Source organism: Bos indicus x Bos taurus, chromosome 1 (assembly GCF_003369695.1).
Source record: "Bos indicus x Bos taurus breed Angus x Brahman F1 hybrid chromosome 1, Bos_hybrid_MaternalHap_v2.0, whole genome shotgun sequence".
Lineage (NCBI taxonomy): Eukaryota > Metazoa > Chordata > Mammalia > Artiodactyla > Bovidae > Bos > Bos indicus x Bos taurus.
Genome location: NC_040076.1, coordinates 45,668,878 through 45,682,003, shown reverse-complemented (window position 1 = coordinate 45,682,003; position 13,126 = coordinate 45,668,878). Strand labels below are relative to the sequence as shown.

The 13,126-nt window shown below is 37.5% G+C and overlaps 1 protein-coding gene across 11 annotated transcripts in view; it reads left to right on the top strand.

Moving 5' to 3' along the window:
- Positions 1-13,126, top strand: part of SENP7 (SUMO specific peptidase 7) — a 170,799-nt gene that overhangs the window by 84,065 nt on the left and 73,608 nt on the right. For 6 of the 11 annotated variants that reach the window (XM_027561836.1, XM_027562056.1, XM_027561963.1 and 3 more), the window contains one exon: positions 5,576-5,770. The exons of the other annotated variants lie outside the window; for them this stretch is intronic. In XM_027561836.1, the coding sequence (XP_027417637.1) occupies positions 5,576-5,770 (195 nt within the window). The remainder of the gene's footprint in view (positions 1-5,575; positions 5,771-13,126) is intronic. 11 annotated transcript variants of the gene reach the window in all.

Genomic DNA, 13,126 nt, shown 5'->3' with positions numbered 1-13,126 from the left:
CCTGGTATTCCTGTAACCTTAAGACTTATTTAAGCCAGCAATGGTATAGTTGAGTGATACTTTATTCACTTACAATATTGCTTAGTAAAAGAAAAGGGTAAATTTAGAAAATTTGTATATTATTTTAAGAAGGTAATTGAAAAATTAAAAAAAATTTATGTAGCTTAAACTGATTTAGAAAGTAATACTTTGAATGATACCATCTGGGATAAGAATAGATTTATAGAAACCCTATTAAATGCCACAGCACAATTTTAGCAAAATGTTCATCTAAATTGTAGCAAAATAAAAACTAAATTAGTATTGTTATTTTTTTACTTGTTATTTATAGCTTTAATGCCAGATGCAATTATGTTATCTATCAACAAGGGTTCCATTTCTTTAAAAATTTGCTCTTAACATCAAGGATATCTTAATAGCTCCTATCAGATTTTCAGTTTTCTCCCATTTTTTATTTCAGTCTTATATTTACCTTGCTACTTATCTGTGGGGTGGAACTCACAATTTGTAATTGAAACAGTTAAGGACCAGAATGTGTATAGAGACACATTCAATAAATGATATTATTTCTCAGGCCAGTATACTTTCTGCTTCATTTCACTGTTACAAAATTTGGTTCTTTGGTTTAGCATATTATGTTTTGAAATGTGCTTTCAACATGGCTTTCCTGGTGGCTCGAACGGTAAAGAATCTGCCTGCAATGTAGGAGACCTACGTTCAATCCCTGGGTCGGGACAATCACCTGGAGAAGGGAATGACTACCCACTCCAGTATTCTTGCCTGGAGAATTCCATGGACCGAGGAGCCTGGCAGGCTACTGTCCATAGGGTTACAAAGAGTCGGACACAACTGAGTGACTTAAAACTTTCACTTTCATAATATTAGTAAGTAAAATTGAATCTGTTTTACTTACTGATACTGTTTGCATACTTGAGAAAAAAATTGGATGGACTGTGTGAAATGGCAACTTTCAGTCCTTCCTGCTGTGTTGAGATAGTATAAGAGATGAAGTATACACTTTTACATATTTCTTGTTAACATTCAGAATCTTTTGTACTGCTGGCTAGCCCTAGAATTTCCATGGTAGTGCTAATTTATAAATTGTATACCAAAAGGCATTTTAGATATTATGAACTTAGTTATCACTTTATACATTTGTATTCTGTAAGGTTGTCACACAAAACTCTGTTTCTTCAAGGTACCCAAATTACATTAAGTTGTAAATAATTAAAGAAAGATGTTTGGGCTATGGTGTGTGTTATGAAGAGCTAGGAGTACTATAGATATTGCTAACTATTTAATTATATGCTTTTCTAAGAAGATGTTTTCATTAAGATCGCAGAGCAGAGCATGATAAATTATGACAATTAAATGCTAATTGAAAAGATAATTTATAAGTTTGGGGAAGACTTCAATAATAGGCAGATTAAAGTGAGCTTCCATTTATTATAAATTGACTGTGTGCCAGGACTTGTGCTAATTGCTTTACATCTTTTATTTCATTTAATCTTAATCATTTTTAAGGTAGATATTACTATTCTCCACATCTTAGAGATGAGGAGATCAGTGATAATAGGCATAAATTATGGTAAGTACCCAACCTAAGGTTATATAATTACTAGTTGAAGTTGAAACACTTCAACCTGTGTTTCACTCCAAAGTCCTTGCTCTTAACTAACTCTGTGCCCATACTGCTTTTCATTTTTCTGACCTTTAATTTTTTTTCATAAGTAAAGTAGGGACTGGACTTTATTACATATTTTACATGATATTGAATTCATTAACCTTTAAATATTCTTATTTTTAATTTTTTTCTTGTGGCATTTGTTCACAGTAGTAGAATGCTTTCCTTTTTTTTAAATGGCCAAAGTGTTTTATTTATTTATTTTTTTTAATTTAAATTTATTTAATTCGAGGCTAATTACTTTACAGTATTGTATTGGTTTTGCCATACATCAACATGAATCCACCATGGGTGCACACGTGTTTCCCATCCTGAACCCCCTCCCTCCCCATACCATCCCTCTGGGTCATCCCAGTGCACCAGCCCCGAGCATCCTGTATCATGCATCGAACCTGGACTGGTGATTCATTTCATATATGATATTATACATGTTTCAATGCCATTCTCCCAAATCATCCCACCCTCTCCCTCTCCCACAGAGTCCAAAAGACTGTTCTATACATCTGTGTCTCTTTTGCTGTCTCACATACAGGGTTATCGTTACCATCTTTCTAAATTCCATATATATGCGTTAGTATACTGTACTGGTGTTTTTCTTTCTGGCTTACTTGCCATGGTAGACATACTAAGTTAGCTCCTTGAGCCTTCTGGTGGCTTCAGAGCCCTTTAGGGATTTTGTACTTTAGAGCTGTGGCTTCTATTGTAGATTCGTGTATAATCTTTTCAAATGGGTTTTGGGGGAATTTTCAAATTTTTCTCTTCTTGGAAAGAGTTTTAAACTATTTGTTTAGCTTAAAAATTCTCATTTACCTTCTAAGGTTCTTTTTTCATAGCTCTGGTTTTTCTTTCTTCAACAATCTAGCAGCAAAACAAACCGTAATAGAATAGAATGATCATTTGTTATTCAAAAGAGAATTCTAATCTTTATAATTATTCTTTTCCTTGCTGATATTTGTACATTTTTTTGTTTGCTTATTTTTGCTGATTATTCTCTTCAGTACTTTGTAGAGAACTACCCTTCTATGGACTTTTTCTCTCCTATTTGGAGCTTTCTTTAGGGACTCAACATTTAAAAACGTACTTAAACTTACTATAGTCAGGCATTTAAACAAGTGAATTATAGCTGATTTTTTTCTTGGGAGGATATTTCTTCTTCTATCCTCCACATTTTAAATACTACAGTTCTTGAATTATTTTGTTATGAACTACATTTTAGAATTCAGTAATGATAGGGGAACATGAAGAGTATATCATCAATTCTTAAAATGAGCTATCAACTAGTGTATCAAATTCTCTCATCTCTTAAAAGTAAGTAAAATTTAAGGGGACGACAGAGAATGAGATGGTTGGATGGCATCACTGACTTGATAGACATGAGTTTGAGTAAGCTCCAGGAGTTGCCTGGCATTCTGCATTCCGTGGGGTCACAAAGAGTTGGACACGACTGAGCGACTGAACTGATTGATTTGAAGAAAAATAGTTCTTACTTGAATAAAATTCTCTCTTCTAATAATCCTACATTCTCCCTAAAGATTGAGAACTGCAGTTGAGTTTTCTTTATTCATTTACCTGCAATTCCTAGTGTGAGGTCAGAAGAAATATTGAGACTCCTTACTGGTCTTTTGTTGTCTTCATTCCTACTTCAAATGCAGGATTTTAAGGAGGGTTCTGTCAGGCATCAAATATACAAAGTAGACAGTAATAAATAGGAATCTTAGAGGCTTAAATCATGAGAGGAGAAAGACAAATATCTTTGTTCTTCACTCTCCACAATTCGTGATTGTACTAAATGGCTTACTTTATTTCCTTTCTTCCTTCACTTAAACTTTTGAGTTCAGAGAGTTGTATTTACCATAGCCTTGTTGAAGATCATATACTGCTTAATCAACCCAGTACTTTTTTGTGGAGGTTGTTCTGGAAATGGATATATTTAAGGATTCCTAAAGTATCTACCGGAGAAGGCAATGGCACCCCACTCCAGTACTCTTGCCTGGAAAATCCCATGGACGGAGGAGCCTGGTAGGCTGCAGTCCATGGGGTCGCTGAGGGTCAGACACGACTGAGCGACTTCACTTTCACTTTCATGCATTGGAGAAGGAAATGGCAGCCCACTCCAGTGTTCTTGCCTGGAGAATCTCAGGGACTGGGGAGCCTCATGGGCTGCCGTCTCTGGGGTCACACAGAGTCAGACACGACTGAAGCGACTTAGCAGCAGCAGCAGCAAAGTATCTACAGATAAACTCAGTTATCTGGATGCTGTGGCAAGTTAGTATTGAAAATGCAGTGTAATGGAATAAAATTTAAAAAACCCAAAAGCCTAGGTTCTTCTAGGAGCTAGAGTTGCTTATACTTGGGCAACCATTTACCTTTTATGAGCTTTGAGTTCTTCATGTTTAAAATAAAGGGGAGACTGAATTATTTTACACTTCTCCTAGGATCTGAAATTCTGCATTGTCTGGAACATAGTGAAAAGAACACAGTGCTTCTATTCTGTAGTGAAAATTGAAGGGTACCTCTCTTGCCTGGAAAATCCCACGGACGGAGGAGCCTGGTAGGCTATAGTCCATGGGGTCGCTAAGAGTCGGACACGACTGAGTGATTTCCCTTTCACTTTTCACTTTCATGCATTGGAGAAGGAAATGGCAACCCACTCCAGTGTTCTTGCCTGGAGAATCCCATGGATGGAGGAGCCTGGTAGGCTGCAGTCCATGGGGTCGCTAAGAGTCGGACACGACTGAGCGACTTCCCTTCCCTTCCTTCTGAGTGGTATAGCAAATGTAGCAGAGTACAGGGAAGCTCACATTGTTTACTTAAACAAAAGTACTTTGGTCCTTTCTAGGTGTTATCTGTTATTTCTCACAAAATGTCAGTGAAGTGCTGCAAGTGACAGTCAGGGGGAACATCTCATAAACAGGAGATAGGAAAACTTAAAGAAAATGCTAACACAAATTTTAAAAATCACAATAATTTGATCTAGGCCTGTTAGTTCAGGGTCAGGTATTTGCTTTAAAGACGTCATTGTGGTATGGCAACGAGTATCAGTTGTTCATAATAACAGCTGGCTAAACGGAAGGTTAGGCCATCCTCTTCTGTTTAAGAAGATACCAGGCTTGCATTACTAGTTTTTATATGAATCCCACCAATTTAAAAACTATGCTTTAGTTTTCTAAACATTAATTTTGTTGACCCTTTTTCCTGATGCTATTATGTAAAACATATTTATTACCATCAATATATGTGCTGTTTTTCTTAAGGAATCTGTCATTACTATAGATGCAGTCTGAATGATGTCTTTCTTGTTGGATTTAGCATTTATCATTTGCCAATTATGAATATGTTGTTATTTACCAAAGACCGTTCTGTTGAAAGAGAATAAAGATTTTTTTGAATTGGTTTGTAGTCTCTGTATTTTTAATAACTACTGGAAAGGAAAAACCTTTTTTTTTTTTTTTTTTGAGAAAAATTGGTTAAAATTTTAAGCAGTTCCAATAGCATCCACTAGTATACTTAAAGCCATATAGTGGCAGGCCAATCTATGCCAGTTTATAAGATGTAAGTACTTCCAGAAACAAAAAAAGAGTGTTCATCCAAAATACTGAGTATTTATGGGTTGATTTCCAGGATGGTATAATTCTTTTTTTTTTTTTTTTGGTTTTAATTTTATTTTATTTTTAAACTTTACATAATTGTATTAGTTTTGCCAAACATCAAAATGAATCCACCACAGGTATACATGTGTTCCCCATCCTGAACCCTCCTCCCTCCTCCCAGGATGGTATAATTCTAATAGATTACTTATGCTAAGTTGAAAATGTTTGAAACTTCAACTTCCTAGAATTTTTTTTACTGCAAATTTCAGTATAGTACAGTGTTTGTTATTTTATATGACAGGATACCCAGAGTTATATTGACGAATGTCCTGGGAACGAAGTTAGGAAGAAAATACATAAAGACCTCATCTGTAACTGAGGCCAATTTGGGTGATACAGACAACTTGCAATCAGAGCAGCTTTCTTCATCATCTGATGGCAGCCTAGAATCTTGTCAAAATCTAAATCCTCACAAGAACTTCTTTTTATCTGAAAGGTATGTTTAGTGATAACTCTACTCAAAATAAAATAAATTGTGCACTTATTCTCATGAGCCTTCTTCTGTTCTCCCCTGAGAAATGTGTTACTGCTAAATAACTAGTGTTAACTTTTCTCCCCTGGTGACTGGAGTTGCTATGGGAACCAGCAGCCCATAGTTAAGAGTCAGTTTCAGAAAGTACTGATCATTCTACTTGTGTTTGGGAAAATGGATGTAGGCTTGTAATGAAAATTTAGTTACCTACTGCATCTTTTCTGGTGTAATTGAAATTCATTCCCCTGACATATGTCTGTTCCTCATCTTTCTTTGTCCTATCCACCCATCTGTTTCTCCATCGATCCATCCATCCCTTCTTTTCTTTTTTACTGTTTTTATACTCAGATTCTAGAACACTGCCTAGTCACTAAGCATCTGCTGAATGAGTGATTGTATGCATTCCTCACCAAAAAAATGATATGAGGTAGCTGAATTGGTACATAGCTTAACTGTATTAATAAGAAATATGGAAATCAGCAGTGCCAGGTAGCACTGGTGGTAAAGAACCCACCTGCCAGTGCAGGAGATGCCTGAGACAAGGGTTCAGTCTCTGGGTTGGGAAGATCCTTTGGAGGAGGGCATGGCAATCACTCCAGTATTCTTGCCTAGAGAATCCGATGGACAGAGGAGCCTGGTGGGCTAGAGTGCATACAGTCACAAAGAGCTGGGCATGACTGAACGACTTTGTAGCAAAGTACTAGGAGAGGCTCATATGGTGGTTGTAAATTAAAAAAAAAAAATTGTGGTTAAAAAGCTTGGGGATGTCAGTTAGTACATAATACTAGATCTTTTAACTTTCATTTACCGTGAAACTCTATTTTATTTTCCGCTTTCTAACACTACAATAAATAGTTGTGATCTGAGTGAATAATTGTTGATCCAATCTTAATTGCCTTTCTACCCCTAATCATCCAAAGGTAACTTCTGGTTTGTATTTCTCTTTTAAGGCTAATTACATTAAAGAGTATTCATAGTTACCTTTTAAAGTATCTATAATAAATTTCTTACTTTATAACATTCTGTTTTTATAAATTCTGTTTATTTCTTATTAACATAAATTTTATGAATTTTTCTTCTTTTGGAGAATATTTTCTGTTTCACTTAGATTCTACTTAGCGAATTCTCAGTGACAATGTTAACTTTATCCTTTTTCTGAATTTGCTGAAAATAAAAAAGAGTGTTTCAGTGGCATTATCCAGTTACTAATAAATTTAATATATGATCAGAGGTAGTAGAAATGTATTTTATCATTTTGCACTAGAAGTGTTTATATCTTCATCCTATACTAGACAGTGAGCTCCTTAAGGAGAGATACTGGTAGCTTACAGTGAATGATACCAGATTCATGAATTCATGATCTCTGAAGAAGATTTAGTTTTGGGATCAGAGACCAGGCTTGATCACTTAGAGCTTTTGTGTGGCAGAAGATTTATTACAGTGAAAAAGGACAGAGAAAGCTTCTGATGTAGACATCGGAAGGGGGACAGAGAGTGCCCCATCACTAGTCTTAGCAAGGGAGCTGTATACTTTTTGAGCTGGTTATTAACAGTAAATCAAAAAAATGTCTCAGGGTTGTAAAGGTCTTACCAGACCCACTCCCACAAGATAACAAGATTAGTCATAAGGTTTTGTTAAGGAGAAACATGTTCTTAAGCAAGGTACATTTTTGTTGTATTATCATTAGTATAGAACTTAAGGAAGATCATACCCTGGAGTAGGATGAGTTGTTTTGTTGTGTAATCATCAGCTCTGGGTTTAAAGCTAGTCTTAAAGATTGTTGCCATAACAACTCAGAGTTTAAGGAAAAATGCCTTATGTGACTAAGACCAAATCCCTTACATAGTACTATGTGGTAACATACAATGGAACTGACATTAGATTCAAGGGATTCGATCTGATAGAGTGTCTGAAATTTGGAAAATTCAGCAGTGGCCACGGGACAGGAAAAGGTCAGTTTTCATTCCAATCCCAAAGAAAGGCAATGCCAAAGAATGCTCAAACTACCACAAAATTGCACTCATCTCACACACTGGTAAAGTAATGCTCAAAATTCTCCAAGCCAGGCTTCAGCAGTACGTGAACCGTGAACTTCCATATGTTCAAGCTGGTTTTAGAAAAGGCAGAGGAACCAGAGATCAAATTGCCAACATCCGCTGGATCATAGAAAAAGCAAGAGAATTCCAGAAAAACATCTATTTCTGCTTTATTGACTATGCCAAAGCCTTTGACTGTGTGGAAAATTCTGAAAGAGATGGGAATATCAGACCACTTGACCTGTCTCTTGAGAAACCTATATGCAGATCAGGAAGCAACAGTTAGAACTGGACATGGAACAACAAACTGGTTCCAAATAGAAAAAGGAGTACGTCAAGGCTGTATATTGTCACCCTGCTTATTTAACTTATATGCAGAGTACATCCTGAGAAACACTGGACTGGAAGAAGCACAAGCTGGAATCAAGATTGCCAGGAGAAATATCAATAACCTCAGATATGCAGATGACACCACCCTTATGGAAGAAAGTGAAGAGGAACTAAAAAGCCTCTTGATGAAAGTGAAAGAGGAGAGTGAAAAAGTTGGCTTAAAGCTCAACATTCAGAAAACAAAGATCATGGCATCTGGTCCCATCACTTCATGGGAAATAGATGGGGAAACAGTGGAAACAGTGTCAGACTTTATTTTTTGGGGCTCCAAAATCACTGCAGATGGTGACTGCAGCTATGAAATGAAAAGATGCTTACTCCTTGGAAGGAAAGTTATGACCAACCTAGATAGCATATTCAAAAGCAGAGACATTACTTTGCCAACAAAGGTCTGTCTAGTCAAGGCTATGGTTTTTCCAGTAGTCATGTATGGATGTGAGAGTTGGACTGTGAAGAAGGCTGAGCGCTGAAGAATTGATGCTTTTGAACTGTGGTGTTAGAGAAGACTCTTGAGAGTCCCTTGGACTGCAAGGAGATCCAACCAGGTCATTCTAAAGGAGATCAGTCCTGGGTGTTCATTGGAAGGACTGATGTTGAAGCTGAAACTCCAATACTTTGGCCACTTCATGCGAAGAGTTGACTCATTGGAAAAGACCCTGATGCTGGGAGGGATTGGGGGCAGAAGGAGAAGGGGACGACAGAGGATGAGATGGCTGGATGGCATCACCAACTCAATGGACATGAGTTTGAATGAACTCCGGGAGTTGGTGATGGACAGGGAGGCCTTGCATGCTGTGATTCATGGGGTCGCAAAGAGTCAGACACGACTGAGTGACTGAACTGACTTACTGACTGACTGACTCTCTGAAGAACTATGAATGGAGGTTCATAACATTGTATAGAAGATGGTGATCAAAACCATCCCCAAGAAAAAGACATGCGAAAAGGCAAAATGGCCTTATAAATAGTTGAGAAAAGAAGAGAAGTGAAAGGCAAAGGAGAAAAGGAAAGATATACCCATCTGAATGCAGAGTTCCAAAGAATAGCAAGGAGAGATAAGAAAACCTTCTTAAGTGATCAATGCAAAGAAATAGAGGAAAACAATAGAATGGGAAAGACTAGAGATCTCTTCAAGAAAATCTGAGATACCAAGGGAACATTTCATGCAAAGATGGGTACAATAATGGACAGAAAATGTATGGACCTAACAGAAGCAGAAGGTATTAAGAAGAGGTGGCAAGAATATACAGAAGAACTATACAAAAAAAGATCTAAATGACCCAGACAATCACGATGGTGTGATCACTCACCTAGAGCCAGACATTCTGGAGTGCAAACTCAAGTGGGCCTTAGAAAGCATCACTGCGAACAAATTAGTGGAGGTGATGGAATTCCAGTTGAGCTATTTCAAGTTCTAAAAGATGATGCTGTGAAAAATGCTGCACTCAGTATGCCAGCAAATTTGGAAAACTCAGCAGTGGCCACAGGACTGGAAAAGGTCAGTTTTCATTCCAAACCCAAAGAAAGGCAATGCCAAGGAATGCTTAAACTACCACACAATTGCACTCATCTCACATGCTAGTAAAGAAATGCTCAAAATTTTCCAGGCCAGGCTTCAATAATACATGAACTGTAAACTTCCAGATGTTCAAGCTGGTTTTAGAAAAGGCAGAGGAACCAGAGATGAAATTTTCAACATCCGCTGGATCATCAAAAAAGCAAGAGAGTTCCAGAAAAACATCTACTTTTGCTTTATTGGCTATGCCAAAGCGTTTGATTATGTGGATCACAACGGTGGAAAATTCAAGAGATGGGAATACCAGACCACCTTACCTGCCTCCTGAGAAATCTGTATGCAGGTCAAGAATTGACATTTAGAACTGGACGTGGGACAATGGACTGGTTCCAAATTGGGAAAGGAGTATATCAAGGCTGTATTTTGTTACTCTGCTTATTTAATCTATATACAGAGTACATCATTCAAAATGCTGGGCTGGATGAAGCACAAGCTGGAATTAAGATTGCCAGGAGAAATATCAATATCTCAGATATGCAAATGATACCATCTTTATGGCAGAAAGCAAAAAGGAGCTCAAGAGCCTCTTATTGGAAGTGAAAGAGGAGAGTGAAAAGTCTGACTTAAAACTCAGCATCCAGAACACTAAGATCATGGCATCCAGTCCTATCACTTCATGGCAAATAGTTGGTGAAACAGTGGAAACACTGAGAGACTAGACTTTATTTTCTTGGGCTCCAAAATCACTGCAGAAGGTGATTGCAGCCATTAAAAGATGCTTGCTCCTTGGGAGAAAAGCTATGACCAACCTAGACAGCATATTAAAAAGCAGAGACATTGCTTTGCTGACACAGTTCGTCTAGTCAAAGCTATGGTTTTTCCAGTAGTCATGTATGGATGTGAGTTGGACCATAAAGAGAGCTGAGCACCAAAGAATTGACGCTTTTGAGCTGTGGTGTTGGAGGAGACTCTTAAGAGTCCCGTGGACTGCAAGATCAGTCCAGTCAGTCCTGAAGGAAATCAGTCCTAAATGTTCATTGGATGGACTGTTGCAGAAGGTGCAGCTCCAATACTTTGGCCACCTGATGCAAAGAACTGACTCATTAGAAAAGACCCTGATGCTGGGAAGGATTGAAGGTGGGAGAAGGTGACAACAGAGGATGAGGTGGCTGGATGGCTTGCTTGCTGCACGCAGGCTTTCTCTAGTTATGGCAAGTGGGAGCTACTCTCCAGTTATGGCACATGGCTTCTCATTGCGGTGGCTTCTTGTTGTGGAGCATAGGCTCTAGGGTGCACAGGCTTCAGTAGTTGTAGCATGTGGGCTAAGTAGTTGTGCGTCAAGGGCTGTGGAGCACAGGCTCAGTAGTTGTGATGCACAGACTTAGTTGTCCAAGGCCTGTGGGATCCTCCTGGATCAGGGATCAAACCTGCGTCTCCTGCATTGGCAGAGAGATTCTTTTTTTTTTTTAACTTATCATTATTATTTTATTATTATTATTTTTTTACTTTACAATATTGTATTGGTTTTGCCATACATCAACATGCATCTGCCACGGGTGTACAGACAGATTCTTTACCTCTGAACAATGGCCCTGGGTTTTGTATTTCTTACATGAGTTTTCTCTTAAGTCTTGTGTGTATTGAGGTATTTCATTTGTTTCTTACTAATTTGTAAGAACTCTTATGAAAGGTATTATCTCTGTGTTATACGTGTTGGAAAAAAATTTTTCAAGTTTGTTTTTGTAATTTTACTTTGTGTATAGTAACTTCTATGGCACTGAGACTTAAAAGTTTTATTTTGTAAAATCTGTCAGTTTTTGACTCCTGGTTCTGGTTTGCTCTTGGGAAGACCTCCTCAACCCGAAGTATAAAAATAGGTTAGTCAGCTGCTGTTTTAGTTTATGATTTTTTAAAATGAGGTATTAGACCCAGAACAACTGGTTGGAGATAACTTTCCTTATTGAAGTGTTGATTCCTTTTTGACTTTCTGGGGTGTTCTACAAATGTCTATGGGTACTTAGGCTGCTTCCACCATTAGGTGATTGTGAATAATTAAACTGTTATGAACATCAGTGTACGTGTATCTGTGTTTCTATATACTTTCAGTTCTTTTGGGTGTATTTCTGAAAGTGGAATTTCTGGATCCTATAATTCTATCATTAATTTTTTGGAGAACCACCATATTGTTTTCTATAAATGTAAAACTACATCATTTTACATTGCCACAGTGGTACACAAGGGTCCTGGTTTTTTTCACATCCTTTATAACACTTGATATTTTCTGTGTTTACATGATAATCATTCCAATGGATGTGAACCGATATCTCATTGTGGTTTTAATGTGGTTTTAGGGTTATTGAACATCTTTTTCATGTGTTTATTGGCCATTCATGTATCTTCTTTGGAGAAATGTGTATTCAAGTCCTTTGCCCATTGATGAATCAGGTTGTTTATCTGTGAGTTTAGAAGTTCTCTCTATTCTGAATATTAAAATATATTAATATTGTCATAAAGTATAATTTGCAGATAGATCTCCCATTTTGTGGGTTGCCTTTTTACTCTATTGTTCCTGCTATTTGGTGTACAGAAGTGTTAGTTTTTTTTAATTGAAAAAAATTTGGGGGGTAATGCCACATGGCATGCAGGATCTTAGTTCCTTGACCAGGGATTGAACTCGTTCTTGTCCACTGCAGTGGATTCATGGAGTCTCAACCACTGGACCATCAGGGAAGCCCCCAGAAGTTTTAATTTTGATGAAGTCCAGTTTATCTATGTTTCTATTTGATGTCATATCCAAGAAAATACTCTCATATCCCATGTCCTGAACATTTTCCCTTATGCTAAGAGTTTTATAGTTTCAGTTTATGCTTTTAGGCCTTCAATCCATTTTGAGCTAACTTTTGTATAAGACTATTAGGTGAGGGTCTTTCTTCATTCTTTTGCGTGTGGATATTCAGTTTTTCCAGCATCATTTGTTGAAAAAGCTGTGCTTTCCCCATTGAAAGGACTTAGCAGCCATTTGAAAATCATTTGACCATATATGTGTGGCTTTATTTCTGGGTGCTATTCTATTCCATTGATCTCCATATTTGTCTTTATGATAGTACCATATATGTTGATTATTATAGCTTTGTAGTAAGTTTTGATATCAGGGAGTTTGATCCCTCCAAATATGTTGAAGATTGTTTTGACTCTTGTTGCGTATACATTTTCAGTTCAGTTCTGTCACTCAGTCGTGTCCAACTCTTTGCGACCCCATGAATCACAGCACGCCAGGCCTCCCTGTCCATTACCAACTCCCGGAGTCCACCCAAACCCATGTCCATTGTGTCGGTGATGCCATCCAGCCATCTCATCCTCTGTCTTCCCCTTGTCCTC